Source organism: Rhamphochromis longiceps, linkage group LG4 (assembly GCF_057381845.1).
Source record: "Rhamphochromis longiceps isolate RC_006_pf linkage group LG4, R_longiceps_female_GT1.1, whole genome shotgun sequence".
NCBI lineage: Eukaryota > Metazoa > Chordata > Actinopteri > Cichliformes > Cichlidae > Rhamphochromis > Rhamphochromis longiceps.
The window spans coordinates 1,625,957-1,647,394 of NC_140560.1; the positions used below are offsets into that span (position 1 = coordinate 1,625,957).

The 21,438-nt window shown below is 45.2% G+C and overlaps 1 protein-coding gene across 1 annotated transcript in view; it reads left to right on the plus strand.

Moving 5' to 3' along the window:
* Positions 1-21,438, plus strand: part of LOC146670762 (junction plakoglobin a-like) — a 125,649-nt gene that overhangs the window by 87,576 nt on the left and 16,635 nt on the right. Inside the window, exons 7-11 of the mRNA XM_085402832.1 lie at positions 7,730-7,931; positions 8,027-8,171; positions 8,255-8,358; positions 9,145-9,264; positions 12,158-12,376. Coding sequence (XP_085258958.1) covers positions 7,730-7,931; positions 8,027-8,171; positions 8,255-8,358; positions 9,145-9,264; positions 12,158-12,376 — 790 coding nt within the window. The remainder of the gene's footprint in view (positions 1-7,729; positions 7,932-8,026; positions 8,172-8,254; positions 8,359-9,144; positions 9,265-12,157; positions 12,377-21,438) is intronic.

Here is a 21,438-nt window from a genome sequence, read left to right on the forward strand (position 1 = left end):
TAAAGCTCTGACTGTTGAGGAGAGTCAGAGATTAATTATAATTAAGTATTAAGCATTAAATACAGAGTGGTGTATAAATACAAAGTGAAAAACAACACTCGGTGCATCATGGAAAGCTCACAGCAGCTTAAACCTATTGCACCAAAATTAACGGTGATTCACGGTCCACTGATCTGCTCCTAAACTATATGCTTTATCAAAAATGATAGTTTTAAGCCTAATCATAAAAGAAGAAAGGGTCCCTGTCTTCCAAATCCAAACTGGAAGCTGGTTCGGCAGAAGAGGGACTCTGAAGCTGAAGGCTCTGCCTCCCATTCGATATTTACAGTAAATATGCTAGGAACCACAAGTGAACAGCAGTCTGAGAGCAAAGTGCTCTATTGGAGTGTTATGGCACTATGAGGTCTTTAAAATAAGCATGGGAGGAACAGGGGAAGAACACATGCTGCTAGTGATTTCACTATGAGCTAAGTTTTTGTAGCAAATCCCTAATGACAAAGTTAGTATTATGATTCAGCAGGGTGTAGAAGATTATTCCATGAAATGAGTTATTATAAAAGGAAAAAAATAGATAAGCTACACAAAAAAACTTTTGGCCAGTGGAACAGGAACAGGAAATAATACCACACCACAGAGAGAGCCAACACCAAGTAGGGGCGGAACCACCAATTCCTGTGGTTTGGCATCATCAGTTGGAGACCTCCAGCTTGCAATGGGGCATTTTGCTGCTGAGTGTAATACAGCGGGAATGAGAAACAATTGTTCCAAGTCGGATGCCAAGATTCTCAGGTGAAAAAGGGTAGAGTGCTAACGTCAAGGCAGAAATGAGTTGCTGCCCCAAACGAAGGAATTCAAGTATCTCGGGTTCTTGTTTACGTGCAAGGTGCAAGTGAAGCGGGAGACCGACAAATGAGTTGTTGTGGCATCAGCAGTGATGGACCTCTGTATCGCTCTGTGGAAATGAAGAGAGAGCTGAGTGTGGAAGTGCCCTGTTTTACTTAGGGTCACAAGCCCTGGGTAGTAAGAATAAGATTGCAGATACAAACGGCAGAAGTAAGTATATATACACTTTAATAATGAAGTGCATTCATGAATAATATAAAGTTTGCAAAAAATTGTTTCCAGGGGTTAAAGGGATAGTACTTATTTAAAAGTCCTTAGAGTACTTATATGCTTAAGATTTTCTCCACCTTCTTTACATTTTTATATGTGAGTGTTTACTGCATGTTGCCTCCTTGATATAGATACCCTGTAGCCCATATCCTCTTTACCAACATACCCAGTGGAACAAGGAGCTTAACAAAGTTTATCAACAGACAATTGTAGCAGATGTTGCTAACAGGCTAGCAGTACTGATTATGGGAACTATTCCAACCTTCAGGAAGGGCTGCTAAATAATTCCATACACTCAGGCTTAACAGAAGAGGATATTTCACACTCATAATTGATGTGGGAGCTTAATTTGTACAGAAAATGAAAGAAAATTGAATTTAAAGAAGAGAAAATGAAAAAGAGCTTGACAGAGAGAGCCCTGTTTGGTGCATCAATGCTATCAACATGCAGATTTCCTTTCTATGTCCTCTTTACTTCTGCCTTTTAATACAAACTCAACCAACATTACCCTCGCTCCATTCTTTCCCATGCAAATCTGACCTATTCATATGTATTATATAAGTTTTTCAAAAACTATTTTAGATATTTTGGACAGTATTGTGATCCACGATAAAATAGCATGCATTATTTTCAAGCTAACTTTTGATTCATCTTTTACACATGTTTATTACATTTTTAGCATTAACAACATATTTTTTTAGGTGTTTTGCACGAGTGTTTCCAGGTCATCATCACATTTCTTGAACCTTTCTTTGATCAATGATTGTATTAAATAGAAATAATAATAATAATAATAAAATAATAATTACACACTTTTAAAGTTTGCTTTAATATGTTATTAATGTGTTATTGAATAGAAGCAGGCAGTTTTGCATTTTGCAGCGCTGACTCCTGCTTATTACCCAGAAACTGCCAAACATACATAATTGCATTTAACAAGCCTGAACAATAAACACAATATTTACATCATTGATTTTAAGCAAAGCAGAATGCTGGAAACCTAAGTTAGGATTAATTTAATCACTTTATTATTATGCTAAAACATCAGCAAATGTAACCTCATTATTATGAGGCTATTACCATTTAAAGCCTTCTTACAAAAAAACAAAGAAAAGAAAAGTCTAATGCACAGATATTACCTTTTTATTGCTAGCAGGTTATCATATTGTTACCAATGTATTCTGCAACTATTACTAACTGGTTTTGCCTCATTGCCGAAGCTTTTTTCCACATTATTACCCCGTGTTGTTGGACCCTTTTTGTCCAATTAAATTAATTTCAGACTAGCAACTGCAAAAACGTCTGCTTGAGCAAAGCGGCCATACTGTCATGGTCCTGGGTCGTGTGACCCAGTGTGTTATGCTTAACCTATTTTGATGTTTATTGTTTGCTTAGGTTCTTTAAGGTAGTCCAGCCCTTTTTGTAATTATGTTACCCTTGCATTACGTCTCCCTTGCCCTTCGTGTGTTTATGTCTGTGTGTCTTGTACTGTCAAGTTCATGCTGTCAGTTATGTCACCTCCCCCTGTACTACGTCTCCCCGGTTCATGTCTCATGTTTCTTGTTTTACTTTGAAGGCCTGCATTCACTGTCTGTGTATTCAGTTTCACTCCTCCTGTCCTGTCGTTAAGTTCATGTGTGTCAGCTGCGTTCCCATGTGTGGCCACTTCCCCTGATCATCCCTCATGTGTATTTAGTCTCTGTGTTTCTTACAGTCTGTGTCGCGTCGTCTGTGTTATCTCCCCTACCCCTTGTCATAGTTCCCCAGCCTTAACTAGTCCTAGTTTGTACTTTGTTTAGCCATAGTTTTCCCAGTCTATGTTCAGGTTTTCCCTCAGCCTTGTTCCTTAAGTTTTCGGCCCTAAATAAAGGCTCGCCTTCTGTTAAGTCCGGTTTTGTGTCCTCACCTCTGTTTGCTCTTGGGTCCTCCACTCACTCCACACGGTCTGCCCTGGCGGTCCGTGACAGTACGACGCGACCAGTATGGACCCAGCGACACAGAGAAGGGAGGTCGTTCAGGCAGTGGAAGCACTATGCTGTCAGTGGATGCAGCGTTCCGGGGAGGAGGATACGGAGGAGTTGCTTCACCCATTGCGGGTGAGCGTAACCGTGTTCCCCTGGCTATGGGAGGCGCTACCCCCCCTGATTTCTGGTTACCTCCGCACCATCCTCCAACCCCATCCTCAGGAGCAGGCGCCCAGCGCACGGGCTGCGTCACCACCGTTCCGCTGTCACGCAACTTCCCCATCACCGCCTCCACCATCTTGCGGCTCCGGGGTGATTAAGGTTGGCTCACTGAGACTCGGGCGCAACCTGGGGTCGCTACCATCCATTCCTTCGTACACGAGCCGCTCACCCTCGCCGTTTCGTTCGGACTTCGCTTCTCCAGCCTCCTTTCTGGCACGGATGTGGTCGGAGGATGAGGAGCCAGCCGTCACAGCTATCAATGTTGTGTCAACAGTCGCTGCTAGGAGGAAGCGGCGCCCTCGTCGCCGCCGCACGTCAGCGCAGCCAGAGTCCGGGGTGTCGTCAGAGCAGTCGCCTGGGCTGGAACCGCTGGCCGAAGTCGCCTCCGAGTCCGTGTCAGCAGTGATTTTCGGCTCTGAGGAGATGTCCCCACAAATCACTGCCCAGGACATTGCTGAACGGGAGCAGGTGGTTCTCGCGGAGCTGGAGGAGAAGCTCCGGTGGAAGCCGTGGCTGACCCCCGACTATGAGCAAGTCTTTCGGGGAACGCGCCTGGCTCTTGGGGGCCCGCGGAGCTGCCAGGGCCTGCCCCCTTTCACTTCCCCTGCAACCGGAGCTTCCGTCACCGCGTCGCCTTCAGGGAAGAGGCGACGGCGACGTCACCGTGGCGCCGCTCGGCAGCTGGAGGTTGGGGAGGGTCTCGTTTCATCTCGTGCCCCTTCCGAAATGGAGGTGAGTGACTGTGCTTTTGCTCCACGTGTCTTTTCCATGGGCGAGATTATGCCCACTACTGAACTGCTGCCTTGCGGGCTCAGCCATAAGAGAGGCGATCGTATCAAAGAGCCAGAGTCCGTGCAAACATCTGTTTTACCGGCCAAGACTAAAGAGACTGTAAATGGACCAGCTGATAGTAATACTACGAGCAGCACGACTGAAATTAAACAGCTAGAGAGGCCCCCCAAGGGTTGTAGAGTGTCTCAACATGAATGTTTAGCGTTTCCATGTGTGACCTGTGTTAACCACCACTCAATCACTGATGATGAGTCTGGGGGCATTCTTGTTGCTGGAAATGTGAGCAACACTGAGCGTGAACCATTAAGTGGGGTTTCCAGGAATTTTGATGTAGAAGCTCTTCATGTGGCCGTACAAGCGCCAACAGAAACCCTGCCAGTGTCATGTAGCGAGGATGGCAGGGCTGTGTCTACCTGTTCTGAGGGAGCAGATAAGGAAATTCGATACCATGTTAATGATTTAGAGAAACCAGAGACTGTTTCCTGTGTGGCTTATATAACTGAGCCTTTTGACTCCCAGTTGAATGCGTCTGAGAATTGTGACCATGAACCCACTCTAGTTGGTGAGGACGCCACTGTGAATTCTAGGCATGGGAACTTAGACCCAGTAATTAACCCTCCTCCATTCCGTGAGGGCAGGGCACCTGTTTCCACCTCTGCCAGGAATAATTCAGTCCAGGACCTGAGACCAGGTGGCGAACTGATAAACAGTGAGTACATGGGCACGTTAGCCAAGAAGGTGTATTGTGTGTCTGAACATGCTCGGCCTGAGAAAGTCATGACTCATGCTAGAGGGTCTATGGATAACCTGGACTGTGTTCTGGATGCTGTGAGAGATGAGCAAACTGTGTTAGCTGACCTGACTTTTTCCCTGAGCGACACTCTGTCGAAGTCATGTTATGAGTCAGAAGAAACTGTGTTTAGCTCCACAGCGAGGGCAGCCAAGGGCAGCAGAAGCCACGTTAATGGCTTAAAAGGACAAGGTTCTGTTTCAGGTGTTGCTCCCTCAGCCACACCCCATGAAGCTAATGTTCCCAAGGCTGAGATTGAAGTGCAGTCTACTTTGGTTTTCTGTGACATGACGAATAACATTGTATGTGTTACTGATCTTGACACTGGAAACGTACCCCTAGGCAATATTTCCACTAGCAGCCATGTGAATGTCGTCCATGTGACCAAGTTTTCTCACATCAAGCCTGAGACAATGAACTCTGAGTTTAAAGATTCTAAGACTGTTGACTCAGGAGACATCGTGTTCTCAGAGTCTAACGCCGGTACTGTGAACATTAAAAGCGTTCACTTTCTTGACCCCTGTTTGAAGATTGCGGGTGCTAAGGACAGTTCTTCACCTGCCCTCTCAGAGCGTGGAGTTATGTCCCAGCGGTCTGTTTCGCCACAGGCTTCAGCCCGGCTACCTGCTCAGCTTCCAGGCCGGCACCCCGCAGCGACTCCGCTGCTTCCTGCCACGTCAGCTGGGGGTTCAGGAGAACCGCACCAGCCCCATGCCACGTCAGCTGGAGGGCCCGAGGAGCCCATCCGGCCTCACGCCACGTCGGCTGGAGGGCCCGAGGAGCCCATCCGGCCTCACGCCACGTCGGCTGGAGGGCCCGAGGAGCCCATCCGGCCTCAAGCCACGTCAGCTGGAGGGCCCGAGGAGCCCGTCCAGCAACCTTCCTTGTCAGCTGGGGGTTCAGGAGAACCGCACCAGCCTCATGCCACGTCAGCTGGAGGGCCCGAGGAGCCCGTCCAGCACCATGCCACGTCTGCTGGGGGGCCCGAGCCGCCCATCCAGCCATCTTCTGCTTCTGCTTCGCCTGATCCGGCTTTGGCTTCTGCTTCTGCTTCGCCTGATCCGGCTTCTGCTCCTGCTTCGCCTGGTCCAGCTTCAGCTCCTGCTTCGCCGTTGCCTGGTCCAACCTCTGCGTCAGCTCCTGCTTCGCCGTCGTCTGGTCCTGCCTCGACTGGTCCTGTGCCCACCGGGCCTCGGCCAGTGCGCCTGACACTGGAGAGCCACCGCTGCCTTCCGCGCGGTCGGCCCCCTGAGCTGCTCCGCCGTCCCCTTCGCCGCCGCCGTTGCCACCCACACGGCTGGCCTCCTGACCGGCTCTGTCACCTGTGGCGCCCGCCTGGTCGGCCCCCCGACCGTATGACCCTTGAACTCTTGTGCCCGCGGGCTCCGGGTCGGCCTCCCGAACCGCACTGCCACTGCCTCTCACATGGACGGCCTCCTGATGGGAGATGGCGTGGCCTGTTGGGTTGCCAACCCCCGGGTCGGCCGCCTGAACTCGTAAACTGTGGGCTGGTGTGTTGCCGCCCTCCGGGCCGACCCCCTGAACTATGTCTGGCCTATTGTCACGTGCTCCAGTGTTTTCTGTTGGCTTTTTTTTTTCTCTTGTTCTGGTCCCTCCGTCCTGGTCCCCCGCCGCCCGCCCGGGCTCGGTGGTCTGTTTCTTTTGGTTTGGGCTGTCTGGAGCCAGCCCTTGGTGGGGGGGTGGTGTCATGGTCCTGGGTCGTGTGACCCAGTGTGTTATGCTTAACCTATTTTGATGTTTATTGTTTGCTTAGGTTCTTTAAGGTAGTCCAGCCCTTTTTGTAATTATGTTACCCTTGCATTACGTCTCCCTTGCCCTTCGTGTGTTTATGTCTGTGTGTCTTGTACTGTCAAGTTCATGCTGTCAGTTATGTCACCTCCCCCTGTACTACGTCTCCCCGGTTCATGTCTCATGTTTCTTGTTTTACTTTGAAGGCCTGCATTCACTGTCTGTGTATTCAGCTCACTCCTCCTGTCCTGTCGTTAAGTTCATGTGTGTCAGCTGCGTTCCCATGTGTGGCCACTTCCCCTGATCATCCCTCATGTGTATTTAGTCTCTGTGTTTCTTACAGTCTGTGTCGCGTCGTCTGTGTTATCTCCCCTACCCCTTGTCATAGTTCCCCAGCCTTAACTAGTCCTAGTTTGTACTTTGTTTAGCCATAGTTTTCCCAGTCTATGTTCAGGTTTTCCCTCAGTTGCTTTGCTGCCTTGTTCCTTAAGTTTTCGGCCCTAAATAAAGGCTCGCCTTCTGTTAAGTCCGGTTTTGTGTCCTCACCTCTGTTTGCTCTTGGGTCCTCCGTGACACATACTTTGTGCTGCTGATGGTTCTGAAGTCTTGGTGGATTTAGATATTTACATTCAACAGTATAAAAACAGATATCAAAGTAGCCATCAGGGCTGTTTTTATATGCATGTACTATAAAGTTAGAACATGCAAGTGTGGCACCTAAAGAACATCATCAGTTAATTTCTAGAAGCTTCTAGAAACAAGGCCTGATACTCAGCAGCCATATTAACACATCTGAGCACCTTTACGCACAGAGTTTTTCGGGGCACTACCTTATTTTGCATTTTCATCCAAAAGTGGTATTCTACCATCGTTTTTGCTGTTGCAGAATTCACCAATAGCAGATGCTTCATGAAGGGAGTGGTGCTGCTATCAAGTCATGGACACTGGAAAAAAAGTCTTGAACTCAAGTCTCAGGGATTTCTTTTGAATGAGTTATCTGTGTCTGATAGAAGTCAGTTAAGGTCATAAACTGTCTAATGTGCCTTGAAATCTATTAATTTTATGGGATCTCTATCCTTTTCCATTTTTCATTGTGCAGTTCACCAGTAGAATCAGTCCTATTTTACGGAATTACCACTCTTCACAACCTGCTGCTGCATCAAGAGGGAGCAAAGATGGCTGTGCGTCTTGCTGATGGCCTGCAGAGAATAGTTCCCTTATTGAAAAAGAGCAACCCAAAGTTTTTAGCCATTACTACAGATTGTCTGCAACTCCTGTCCTACGGAAACCAGGAAAGCAAGGTGAGAAGAGGACCCTGGAGCTGGAAAGGAGACTATTGGTCTACTTATTTTCTTTAATACCTAATCAACACTTCCTACTTCCTGTTTCTTGTCAGCTGATTATTCTAGCCAATGGGGGTCCAGAGTGTTTGGTTTTCATCATGAGAAACTATAACTATGAGAAGCTGCTTTGGACGACAAGCCGTGTCCTTAAAGTGCTGTCTGTCTGCCCCAGCAACAAACCAGCTATAGTCGAAGCTGGTATGTAACTACTGCTGAATATACTGTGGGCTTAGCGCAACATGCTACATGTTCTGTAACCATATGTTCACATGTGTGCTCAGGAGGCATGCAGGCTTTGGGGCAGCATCTTACAGGGTCTAGCCAGCGTCTGATCCAGAACTGTCTGTGGACACTCCGTAATCTGTCAGACGCAGCAACCAAACAGGTACAGTGATGACATGAAGTCACTCGTGTGTATGTAAAGATAAAGAAGCCAAAACAAATGATCGCTGGTCATTAGTTATACTGATGACTTTATATAAGCTGGTTCATGCAATATCAAGCGCATAGACAAAATATCCCATCAACACATCCCCTTAAAACCCAGAACCCTAAATGGTGCAATCTTGGCCTTGTGGATGATTTTCATTTTTTACAAAATCCTAACGGTAACTTCTAGATATGCAACACTTTGAGTGCTCAGAATAGAAAAGGTATGTAAGTATCATTTCATTTGCAAGTCACTTCAGTTAGTGCAGTTCAACAGTTGCTCTTAACTTGCTAGCTATGACATTCACACCACTGACACACAATCCTCAAGCACCATGTAATAAATTTCCATCAAAATATCAGTTAGCAAACTAGCTCATTCAGCGGATTGGAACAGGAAAAGTACTTTGATGTTCCACAATTGCCTTCACAACTGCTTCATGGAGCAATAATCATGATGATCAACAATTAGGAGAAAAATAATCCATTTGGATTTTCAGAATATACTAAATATGACATGAGAAGGAGGAGAAGATTACTATATTTATATAAGTTTTAATAACATCACGACTGTCAACTGATGCCTAGAAAAAAACCTAGTGATACTTGTTTGGTTAGACATCCTGCTCCATAAAATGTATAGAAATGTATTTATCCCAGGACATTTTGTACTTTAACTTTGTTCCAATACATCTCTGCTGTGATTGATCCTTTCTTTATCTCTATTGGTTCTGCTCTGTAGGAGGGATTAGATGGTCTGCTGCAGATACTGGTCACTCAGCTGGGCTCAGATGATGTGAACATGTTAACCTGTGCCACCGGCATTCTGTCCAACCTGACATGCAATAACTCACGCAACAAGGTAACCATGATGAGATGGCAGACACACAACTTTCAAGACTACATGGAACTAACATGTAAACAAGTACAATTTTAATGTCTTAAGGTACACAAACACTCACATACACATCCAGTATGTTGGCCTGTCCAGATTGTAAGCTGGACAGGCTCTAGCCCTAACGCAACGCTGAACTGGAGTAAAAGAAAAATCTATGATGTCACCATTTCTGTCAGGAGTACTTTCCACCACTTACAAGTGTTGTAACAGTAAAGGATTTCTAGAACGCTGCAAGTTCCAACAAAAAGGTGCGATCCTGTGTAAAATGTAAATAAAAACAGAATGCATGAACTCATATTTTTTATTATAACCACAACACAGAAAACATATCAAATGTTTAAACTGGGACATTTCACTATTTCTTAAAAAGTATTGGCTAATTTTGAATTTGATGGCAACAACATCTCTCAAAAGTTGGGACAGGGCAACAAAAGACTGGGGTGGTAAGAAACAGCAAGAAAAATGTTTTGAAAATAATTATGTTATTTGAGAAGAGGTTAGTAACACAAGTGTAAACCAATAAATAAAAATGTGCAGCGTTTTCCCTTCCCACTGTTGCCAAAGCGCTAGCTCATAGGCAGAGATGGGAAGTAGCAAAGTACAAATACTTTATACTTAACTGTACAGATACCTGAAAACTGTATCTGTAATTTACTTGAGTAGTTTTTTCCTGGCTACTTTTTACTTTTACTTCCTACATTTTTAAACAAATATCTGCACTTTCTACTTCTTACATTTTCAAAACAGGCTTGTTACTTTTGCTTTAGCACATTTGGGGAAAGTTATTATTTTGTTACTGTGAGCCTCCAAACATCAACACGATTTAGGACTAAACAGATGAAGAGCAATTCAGTTTGTTTATTAATCACCAGAGGATGTCACACAAAAAGAGATGGTGTGTGCTAAAGTCATGGGTTAAAAGTGGTGTTTTTTTTTTTTTTTTTGCCACAACACCAGAATGTGGTACTTCGGCATCTAGCAAGTCCAACTAAAGAGGAGTGATCATAAAGGGAGTGACTTTTTTGCAATGTTTCTATCAGCTCAACAGACATCAGCAAACACACAAACTGTCTTTAAGTAAATAAAAGTACGTGTGACTGGTGCACAGTGGCTGTGGTTTCATGAGTCAGAGTGAGGTTACATCAAATATAGGAGAGATTCATATGAATTTGATGATCCTTAGATCCACTGACTAATTCCACCTTCATACCAACTTTATACCATCTGGGAAAAAGACATCATAAACAGCGTAGTGTCAGTATAGAGGATGGAAATCACCCAGGAGAACTCGTGAAACATCTGCTGACATCTTGTTGAATTCAGTTCCCATCTGATATTATTTAATTTTATTTTATTTAATGTTAATATAGCACAAGGTTCAGTTAGCTTTGCACAAAAATGTCTCCAAATGTCTTTGAGTACATTTCAGAGCCTCTACTTTGTAACTTTTACTTGAGTATTCTTACTTCAGTACAGAATATCTGTACCTTTTCCAACTCTGCTAATAGTGGCTTATATGATTGTTAGAGTTTTCTCTATTTTCTTTGTGTTGTTGTAGGGTCTATCGTACAATATGAAGCACCTTGAGGCAACTGTTGTGATTTGGTGCTGTATAAATGAGTGAATTGAATTGGATAGGCTGTCCACACTAGTCTACACTAGTGTGGACAGCCTATCCAATTCACTTCACTTATTAAACAAGACTACTCTTGTTTAACAGAAGTTTAACAGAAGTTACCAACTGGCTCTCTAGGAATGATCTTGTTTTAAACACCAACAACATTGAGACCATGGTTGTAGCTCCTCCTGAAATATATCTTAGAAACATTCAGGCTCTTGCTTTTGTTTGTTCAACTAAGTTCAGCATTCGAAGTCTTGGTGTAATACGACTCACATCTTTCAGTTAGGAACATTTCTAAGTTGTGACATATGGTCTCATCAGCCAACCTGGAAAAAATTATCCATGCATTTATGTCATTGCATTTAAATAATGGTAATGCCCGGCTTGGACTAATCGTTTCTTTCACGCCTTCAAGCTATAGAAAGTGCTGCAGCCAGACTATTAACACGTTGTAGCAAGCTCACATTACTTCTTTTTTATATTCTTTACACTGGCTCCAAATAGTTTTTAGGATTTGTTTTAAAATTCAGTATACAGAACAAGCTCCAGATTTCATTTCTCAACTTCTTAAAAAAGACACTGCTGTCTTTGTTCACAGGCTCAGAGTTTATTAGTTGTTCTCCGTATTGTGGGGCGGCGCAATGATTGGTGATTAGCACTGTTACCTCACAGTAGGAAGGTTCTGAGTTCCAACATTAGACCAGGGTCTTTCTGTGTGGAGTTTGCATGTTCTCCCTGTGTTTGCGTGGGTTGATCTCTCCGGATACTCCGGCTTCCTCCCACAGTCCACAGACATGCAGTCAAGTTTTAAAATACACAAAACACACTGCTGGCAAATATCATTTTCTAAATGAGCAGAAGCTTGTGCATATTGTACAATATACACAAGCTTAGGTGCGATGTTCTGGGCTTTTATAAATCCATTTTTACGCATGCTGGCGTAGTATGAAGACATACTACTATGAATATTTCCTGAAATTCTTAAGTTCTTATTGCCAACCAAAGTCATTAAAAATATCAGATTAAATAAACGGCCAACAGATTTTATTTGTTCATGTGTGATTGTGTCACAGTGGTCATGAACACCTCAGCTGTGTACACATTTCAATTCTAAAGAACGTCAGTTTAACAAAGCGATGTAACTTAATGTTTACTTGTCTTTGTTTTGATGTGTGGATTCACATTTGTATTTCATGGTGAAAAACCCAGATTTCTGTTCCCCATGTGTTCCTACAGACGCTGGTGACTCAGTATGGTGGAGTGGAGGCATTGATCCATGCTGTGCTTCGTGCTGGCGAGAAGGAGGATGTTGCTGAACCTGCGGTCTGCGCCCTGCGGCATCTCACCTCCCGCCACCAAGATGCCGAGCTAGCCCAGAATGCCGTGCGTCTGCACTATGGTGTCCCAGCTATTGTTAAACTACTGGGCCAGCCCCACTACTGGCCTGTAGTAAAGGTAAGGACAGACAGTGATGTATACTATTAGAGATAACATGCATTGGAGCTGGTAACTAAATTAGCCTCTGTGGGTCAAAAGAATTGGAAGAAAGGAAAGAAAAGGACGGGAACAGAAAGGAAAAGAGAAAAGCACCTTTGATACTTAACCAACCCTTCATTGGTCCAGCTTTCCATTCATAAAACTTCATGTTACTGCATATGTTGAACGCATTCATGATGTTCAACATATTAAAACGGAAGCCAGCCTGAGGCAGGTAAGCCAAGGGTATTGCAGTGTCTCCTCAGCATAGCAGAAAATGCAACAGCTTCCTTCCTTTTTGGATTTATATGTGCCGTGTCTTTTTGTATCAACAGTCCCTTGCACCATTGTCCTCTGGAGAGCTGCACTACATATCTTTATGAGAGGTTTACACAGGGTCCTTCTCCACCCCTAGTAATGACCTTTATCCCAACACAAAAAACTACCTTTACTCCTGGATATGGGCCAAACATGCTTTGGCCCATGCTTGCTTGTGGTTTCCTCTGGTATAAAGAAGTAGAATGGCAAGCACAGCTTTTAGCTTTCAACATAGTCTTTTACAGAACATATTCCCAGTTTGTATTCAGGAGTCACCCCCTCTACTTTTAAGATTAGGCTTAAAACTTTCCTGTTTGATAAAGCTTATAGTAAGGATTGGATCACGTGACCCTGAGCCATGCATTAATTAGCTGCAATAGGCCTAGGCTGCTGGGGGCTTTCCATGATGCTGGAGCGTTTCTTCTTCACCTCTTTTCACTCTCAGTTTATACATCACTCTGCATTTCATCATTAGTTAACTTTCATCTCTGGCTCTCTTCCCCAGTGTTTTTTTTTTCGCTGTTTCCCTCCCCTTAACCTCATTCCAGAGTCTAGTTCTTCCAGAAATTGCTTCCCATTGTTGCCAAATGCTTGCTCCTAAGCTACAGGAGGTAGAGCAGGTCCCAGCTGGTAATGGTAAAACCATCATATTTTACATTTTGGCCAGTGGACCTTTGTGGAAGAAGCTGAAGCATCAGTACATCAGTATATGTTGACAAGTTCACTGTGCTTTTAATTGCTTCTGGAAAAGTTCAACCTGTGAGACCCAAAGGCAAGCAGAGGAAATTACTTTTCCAAGTCATTATGCAAGAAGATGGAGCAGGATTGATACATAAATGAAGTCTGGAGGGAATAATGGACAATGTGGGTAAGAATGTTGTTGTAGAAAGCTAGTTGGCCCTTCATCTGATCATTTAAACCCTGGAGAAATACTCCTTGTAATGCATTATCTGGCCAGCTCGCTGTGGCGGCCACAGTTTGAAACTTAACTAAGAACTCAGCTATGCTGCGGATGCCCTGGCATAGATCAAACAATCTTTTAGCTAAACTGCCCTCAGATATAGGTGAGCAAATTTCTTTCTCAGCTCATTCATATGGGAAGGTAGAAATGGAATGATAAATGAAAAAACCTCAGCCCACGCCAGCGCTTTCCCCCTGATTGCATTGGACAGCTTAGTGGCATCATTAGGGAAAGAGCAGGACGAGCAACCCAAAGCTAGCGCACATTGTAACAAAAAACCCCAGCTAGGTGAGTTCTCCAACTCCTTTTAGATTTCCCGTAGCCTGTGGGTTCGCATCAGCAGCAGGAAACAGGTGAATAGCAATAGGTTGCAGACCAGCTCCTGAAATCTGAGTAATGAGCAGAACATGCTACGTTCAGTACGTTCAGTTTGGTGGGTGTGTGGGTGTGCAAAGAGTCTGACAGTTTAGTGGCCCGGCTCAGTTTAAAATGTGTAACAGACTACGAGTCACTGGTACCTCTCGTTAACAAACACAGCTTGGACAATGTGCCACTATGGTACCAACATCTTCTCATGAGGCTCCTGGGATTCAGTCCAGTATTGGAGCATGTCCTGGGAAATACTCTTATCATTGCAGACACCCTGTCACATAGCCCGTAGCTAACACTTTCACAGAGACTGGAACACACAGTGATGTGGCATGCTATGTTGCTAGTGGTAGATTCCTGTGTCCACCAGCAAATCAGAATGGCAACAGAGCCAACACGGAACTGCAGTCTTTCATGAAACTCCCCAAAACAGCATAGACTTAACACATAAGCAAAGTACTGTCATATACTGGGTTGCCTGAGTCGAGCGGGTGGGCGTTGCGGCTTTACGTCACCATGACATGCTTTGCGGCAGGGCTGTCTATGTGCAGTTCTTCTCTTAGCTGCCACACCCATTGTTGTGCTGTTATAACCCATGCTGGATACACCTTCAATAAAGCAGCATCATAAGAAAGCTACCGAGTGCTCATTCTACATGATGTCAGAAGTGACCCGGACCATCGCCGGAATAACGCCATAAGGGAGAAAACAACAGAATGGCTAAGTTTAATCCCCCGTCAAGCTTCCCTTTCGATAAGCCGACGGAATGGCCCGACTGGAAACAGCGTTTCGAGCGCTACAGGATCGCAACGAAACTCCACAAAGACGAAGGACAAGTACAGGTGAGCTGCCTAATCTATGTGATGGGAAATGAAGCAGAGAACATTTACAAGTCACTCACCTTCGCCGCCGATGAAAGACGTGACGACTTCGCTGTCGTAATGAGGAAGTTCGACGAGTATTTTTTCCCGCAGAGGAACATTATACATGAGAGAGCATGTTTTCACCAGCGTGTCCAGCGGCCAGGTGAAACGGCGGAGAGTTTTATCCGAGCCCTGTATGACCTCTCAGAGCACTGTGAGTTTGGTGCATGTAAAGAGGAAAATATCCGCGATCGTATTGTGGTCGGGATACAAGACAAGGACCTCTCCCGCAGGCTACAGCTGATGAAGGACCTCACGTTGGCGCAAACGACCCAGATTGTCAGACAGTCAGAGGAGGTCGCAGCGCAGGTCAGCTTGCAGGGAGATGCGGGAGGCTCAGTACAGGAGGAGAGCTGTTATGTCTCGGCTACTTCAAATTCAAATTTTATTTGTCACGTACACAGTCATACACAGTACGATATGTAGTGAAATGCTTGGACAACTGCTCGTGACCTACTTAAAGGCCACAATAAGTTATGAAGGCAAAGACTACCTATCCAAGGTGTATGTGGTTCGTGGACGCAGAGTTAGCAACCTTCTCAGCCGCTCCTTGTCAGTGCAGATGAACCTGGTGAGAAGAATTGATGAAGCAACGATCACACCCACCAGGAACCAACCACTTTACGGTGAACACGGAACACTAAAAACTGAGCCAGTCAAAATTCAGTTAAGGGACGATGCTGTGCCATACGCAGTGTATACGGCACGCCGTGTGCCTTTCCCCATGCTGCAGAAAGTGAAGGAGGAACTACAAAGAATGGTGTCATTGAGAGGGTGACCCAACCTACCGAATGGTGTGCCCCAATGGTGCCTGTCTTGAAGAAGAACACAGCAAGGGCCAGGATCTGCGTCGATCTGACAAAACTGAATAAGTCTGTCAAAAGAGAGCGCTATATCTTGCCTACCCCTGAGGCAACCATGTCCAGGTTGAGTGGGGCAACGGTCTTCTCCTCGCTGGATGCAGCCAGTGGATTTTGGCAGCTCCCATTGCATCACGAGAGTTGCAAACTAACGACATTCATCATGCCATTTGGCAGGTATTGCCAAATAGGCTGCCCTTTGGGATAACAAGTGCACCAGAGATCTTTCAGCGAAAGATGTTGGAGACCTTAGAGGGGCTAGAAGGTGTGGAGGTCTTTATGGATGACATCCTGGTCTATGGGGCCACCATGGAACAACACGACACCCGACTTGAGAAGGTGCTGCAGCGCATTGAGTTAGCCGGATTGAAGCTCTCAAGGAGAGAAGTGCTCCTTCAGACAGAGCCAGCTTCGCTTCCTAGGGCACCTGATCGACTATTCTGGGGTCAGGCCAGACCCTAAGAAAGTGAACGCCATTCTTCAGCTGCCGTCACCAGAAAATGTGCAAGAGCTTAAACGGATCCTAGGAATGGTTAATTACCTGGGCAGATATATTCCTGCTCTTGCCACAGTATGCCAGCCACTGTACGAGTTGCTTAAAAGCAAAAACAGTTGGACCTGGGATCACCCACAGCAGGCAGCCTTCGAGAACATAAAGAGAGCGCTTACATCAGCACCTGTTCTTGCCTTCTATGACGTCAACAGACTCACAGCCGTATCTGCCGATGCCAGTAGCTACGGGCTTGGGGCTGTGCTGCTTCAGCTTCATGGTGCAGAGTGGAAACCTGTTGCCTACTGCTCTAGACGCCTCACGGAGGCTGAAACACGCTACGCACAAATCGAAAAGGAGTGTTTGGCAAGTGTTTGGGCCTGTGAGAAGTTTGATAAGTATCTATGTGGCTTAGATCGCTTCAGGCTTGAGACCGACCATAGACCTTTGGTGCCCCTGGTCAATAGCCGGGACCTTGACAATGTTCCATTGAGGTGTCAACGCCTCCTGATGAGGCTCATGAGGTACAAGCCGGAGGCCATCTATGTCCCTGGCAAAACGCTTGTCATCGCCGATACGTTGTCACGAAGTCCACAGACTCGGGCTGAGGATGACACTAGCACTCACAGTGAAGTGGACTGCTACATAGCCACCGTGTTACAGGGCATTCCAGCGTCCCCAAGCCGAATGGAAAGCATTAAAGCAGCCACTGCAACGGATGTTGAACTACAGACTGTCATTACGTACATACGCAGGGGTTGGCCTGCATACGGAGCTAGTGTGCCATTGAACATTAAAGCGTACATGAAAGTGAAAAACGAGCTATTAGAGGCTGACGGCCTGGTTATACGAGGCTGCAGAATCGTCATTCCAAAGTCACAGAGAACAGCCATTCTACACAAACTACATGAAGGGCACCAAGGCCTCGCCAAGTGTAGGGATAGGGCTAATTCATCTGTGTGGTGGCCGGGGCTCTCCACTGAGCTAAAGAATGCAGTGCTGCAGTGCCACACATGTCTGGCACAGAGGCCAACACAGACAAGGGAGCCGCTCATCTCCACACCTTTGCCGGATCGTCCATGGCAAAGGATAGCCCTGGATCTCTGTGAACACAAGCGGAATAATTACCTTGTTGTGTCGGACTACTACTCACGTTTTCTGGAAATACTGCACCTACCAGTGGCCAAGTTGTTCAGAAACTGAAGTCGACCTTTGCTAGGTTTGGGATCCCTGACGAGGTGGTGAGTGACAATGGCCCTCAGTTCTCCAGCTCTGAGTTCCAGGCCTTCGCGAGAGAGATGGATTTTGCCCACAGAATGTCTAGTCCCCACCACCCACAGGGAAATGGTCACGCGGAGAGGGCAGTACAGACTGCAAAGAAAATCCTCTGGCACAATGACCCACTGATAGTACTAATGTGCTTTAGGTCTACTCCCTATACCACTACAGGCTTCAGCCCAGCGGAACTTATTATGGGGAGGAAGATCAGGACAACCCTGCCTACCTTGGAGAAGAATCTTCAACCTAAATGGCCCAACAAAAGAGAGGTTAAACGAAGGGATGCTGGTCAGAAGGCCAAGCAGGCGTTCTACTACGACCGCCGCCATGGTACTAAGCCCCTACCTCCACTCCATCCAGGGGATGCTGTCCTAACTAAGCTGGACCAGGAGAAGGCTTGGGCAATGCCGGCCATCATCTCCTAGGAGAGCGTCTCTCCGACATCCTATCTCGTTGCCACACCCCAAGGTGCGGTGCTGCGATGGAACCGCCGCCATCTTCGCCTCGAACCATCTCCACGGGCTATGCCACAGCCCCTTCCAACACCCACTGTGGACACTGAGGAGCTGCCTTCTCAGTGCGCTGGTGTGTCCACTCCAGAGACCCCACCTTTGGCCCCTAGTCTGGCCCCAACGCTTGCACCCACTCACGGCGACGTACCGGATCAGTTACGCAGGAGGTGCGGCCGGGTACGCAAGCCAGTCAACAGGCTGGATCTGTAGACACTGGGGTAATGGGAGAGAAGGAAGGACCGGGGAGTGGGAATGCTGTATTGTTGCTGTTTTGCACTTGTGTTTTGAGCTGCAACCAATACTGCTGCTACCTGGTTGAGTTAATTACCTTAAAGGTTTACCATGTTTAATAAGTCCTGTTTTGTGGACACTGCCCTTCAGGCCGACAGTAAGCCAATTGTGCTCGGGTCCTTAAGAGAACCGCCCAGAGGCTATTATAGTGTCACATGTTATCATTGTGTCGTTGCTGTTCTATTTGGGGTTTGTTATTGGAAATAACATGAAAAGGGGGGGAGATGTCATATACTGGGTTGCCTGTGTCGAGCGGGTGGGCGTTGCGGCTTTACGCCACCATGACATGCTTTGCGGCAGGGCTGTCTATGTGCAGTTCTTCTCTTAGCTGCCACACCCATTGTTGTGCTGTTATAACCCATGCTGGATACACGTTCAACAAAGCAGCATCATAAGAAAGCTACCGAGTGCTCATTCTACAAGTACCAGTGGAAGTGAGTGCTTTTGTTTTGTTCAAGTGAAATCAGAGCCGTCTGAATGTGATGGACATGTCCTAAGTAGCGCCAAGGTCAGTAGGAGTTGAAATCATTCATCATTTCATGAGACACAATTGCCTGACTAAATGCAGAGACATATCCACGGCCTTATTGAGCAATAGGACTACTCCCTGCTCAACCACAAGTGTTAGCTCAGCACAAGCGAATAGAATAGCTACTTTATTCTCATTTATAACACACACCAGTTAGTGCACATCAGAATGTGATTTTGTGCATTGATTTGCCATCTGAGTAATACAATATAAATAAATTAATCTAAATCTAAAAGTAAAAAATCTAAAAAAGAAATTAAATATATATGTAAGTATATAAAAGGAGGTCATGGTTGATGGCAGCAGTTGTCCCAGAAGAGGGCGTCTCTTCAAGGTCCATCACAACACAGCAAAGGACTCTGCTATGTCTGAATTGTCGTCACCTGCAACCTGGGCAGATACTCCAGGCCTGCAGCAACTGATGAGAATACAATGACTGAGACTCTGACAAAACAGCTATATCAGAGACTGTCACTCAGAGTGGGACTTCTATCATGACTAGTGTTGGTCAAGTTACTTGAAAAAAGTAATCAGTAACTAATTACTGATTACTTCCCCCCAAAAGTAATCCTGTTACTTTACTGATTAGTTATTTTCAAAAGTAATTAATTACTTAGTTACTTAGTTACTTTTTAAAAACATGATTTACAACCTGAATAGGTGATAAAGCGATAGATCTTTCAGACCAATTCTATTTTTTCTGCATAATCCATCATACAAATTTTTTTTGCCATAGTAAACCCTTACTTTACTCGTTACTTGAAAAAAGTAATCAGATTACGCGTTACTGTAACGCGTTACTGCCCATCTCTGATCATGACCCCACTTTATAAACAGCTTGTGATCAGATCTGGATGCCTGTAGACTGGTGCTGCACCTCTGGAATGAGAGAAGCAGAAGGAAGACAAAAGTGAGTTGAAAAATAAAATGTTTTTATTTGTTATTATTTTTTAACCTGTCCTGTCCAGCAAGCAGAATTATGGTCTGAATTCTTTGTAGTGTACACTTTTATTTATTTACTGTATTTTATTATTTATATTATTGTGTAGTGGATAGCAGATGGGGTAAAGGCCAGATTGGCAAAAAATAAGAAGAAAGTGAGAAATAGGAAAAAGAGAGAGAAAAGAATGGAGGTGGGGGGAAAGTCGAGGGTGAAGTAAACAGACATGCTGGGTCTCCATCTGCTGCCTTGTAATAAAGTGCACTCAAATGATATACAGCACCAAAAAGACAAATTATAGAGCGCTACACAAGCAGATATACAATTTTGGTGTGTGTGTGTGTGTGTGTGTGTGTGTGTGTGTGTGTGTGTGTGTGTGTGTGTGTGTGTGTGAGAGAGAGAAAGTATTTGTCATAGAATGTAATATGGACAGGCATACAAGACCACATAACATGCATATCGTTCTCAATGGAATTGCCCGTGCGGTGGGTGCATATTTTTGTGTCTGCAAGACCCATTAGGAGCATCCTTTGTCCTGTATCGTGTATTCTGTGGAGATTTTTGTATTGTATGAGTTGTAAGTTGGGGTTCTAAGTCATTTTGAAACTACTCAAACATTTGTGTCTAGAAGTTTTGATCTGGATTGATGGAAAGATTTCACTCCCACTTTGTGGTTTGGAGGGAGAATTATTGATTTTTAATAATAACTTTTACATTTTGATAACAACTTAGGGGTGCTGAAATTTAAAAACTCTGTTACCCTAGTAGGTATTTCCAAAGTTCAGTTCACTGAGATTCACTGTCTTCACTGTCTAGAAATTTTGGTTTGATCATTTTTGAAACATGTAGCAATCTTTAGATAAGAAATAGGAATGAAAATTTGGTAGTCCATAAAAATGGACTGTAATACTGTACTGCTATGGTAGCCAACGTTTCAAATGGTCAGAGGGCCCGGTGGCGCCAGTGTCCGGCAGCCTCGCCTCTGTCAGTGCACCCCAGGGCAGCTGTGGCTACAACGTAGCTGCCATCACCAGTGTGTGAATGTGTGTGTGAATGGGTGGATGACTGAATGTAGTGTAAAGTGCTTTGGGGTCCTTAGGGACTGAGTAAAGCGCTATACAAATGCAGGCCATTTACCAAATGCAGGTTTGACAGGTTTGTAAGTGTACACTTTATATAGATATAGATAGATATTTTAAGCCAAAATAAAAGAGAAGAAAAGAGAGATGATGGGAGAGATTAAAGCAAAGAAAAGATGCGAGAGGTAAAGAACAGAGAAGGAGCACAGGAGTGGTAAGAAAAAAGGTTAAGGATGTAAATGACACCCCTCTTTACATAGTGTCAGGTTGAGTTTTTGATAGACATAAGGTAATAGTACTACCACCACCTTTGTAGCTACACCACAAGCAAACACACACATCATGACATACACCTCCCATTACCCACTTCCCTAAAATAGTTCATCTGTGACAACTCCTAGTGGTGCATAATGTCCCTGGAAGACAGACAGCTGGATAAGAGAAAGAGAGACACTAAAAGCTCGAGCAAGAAGGCTGTTTGCTTTGTTTCT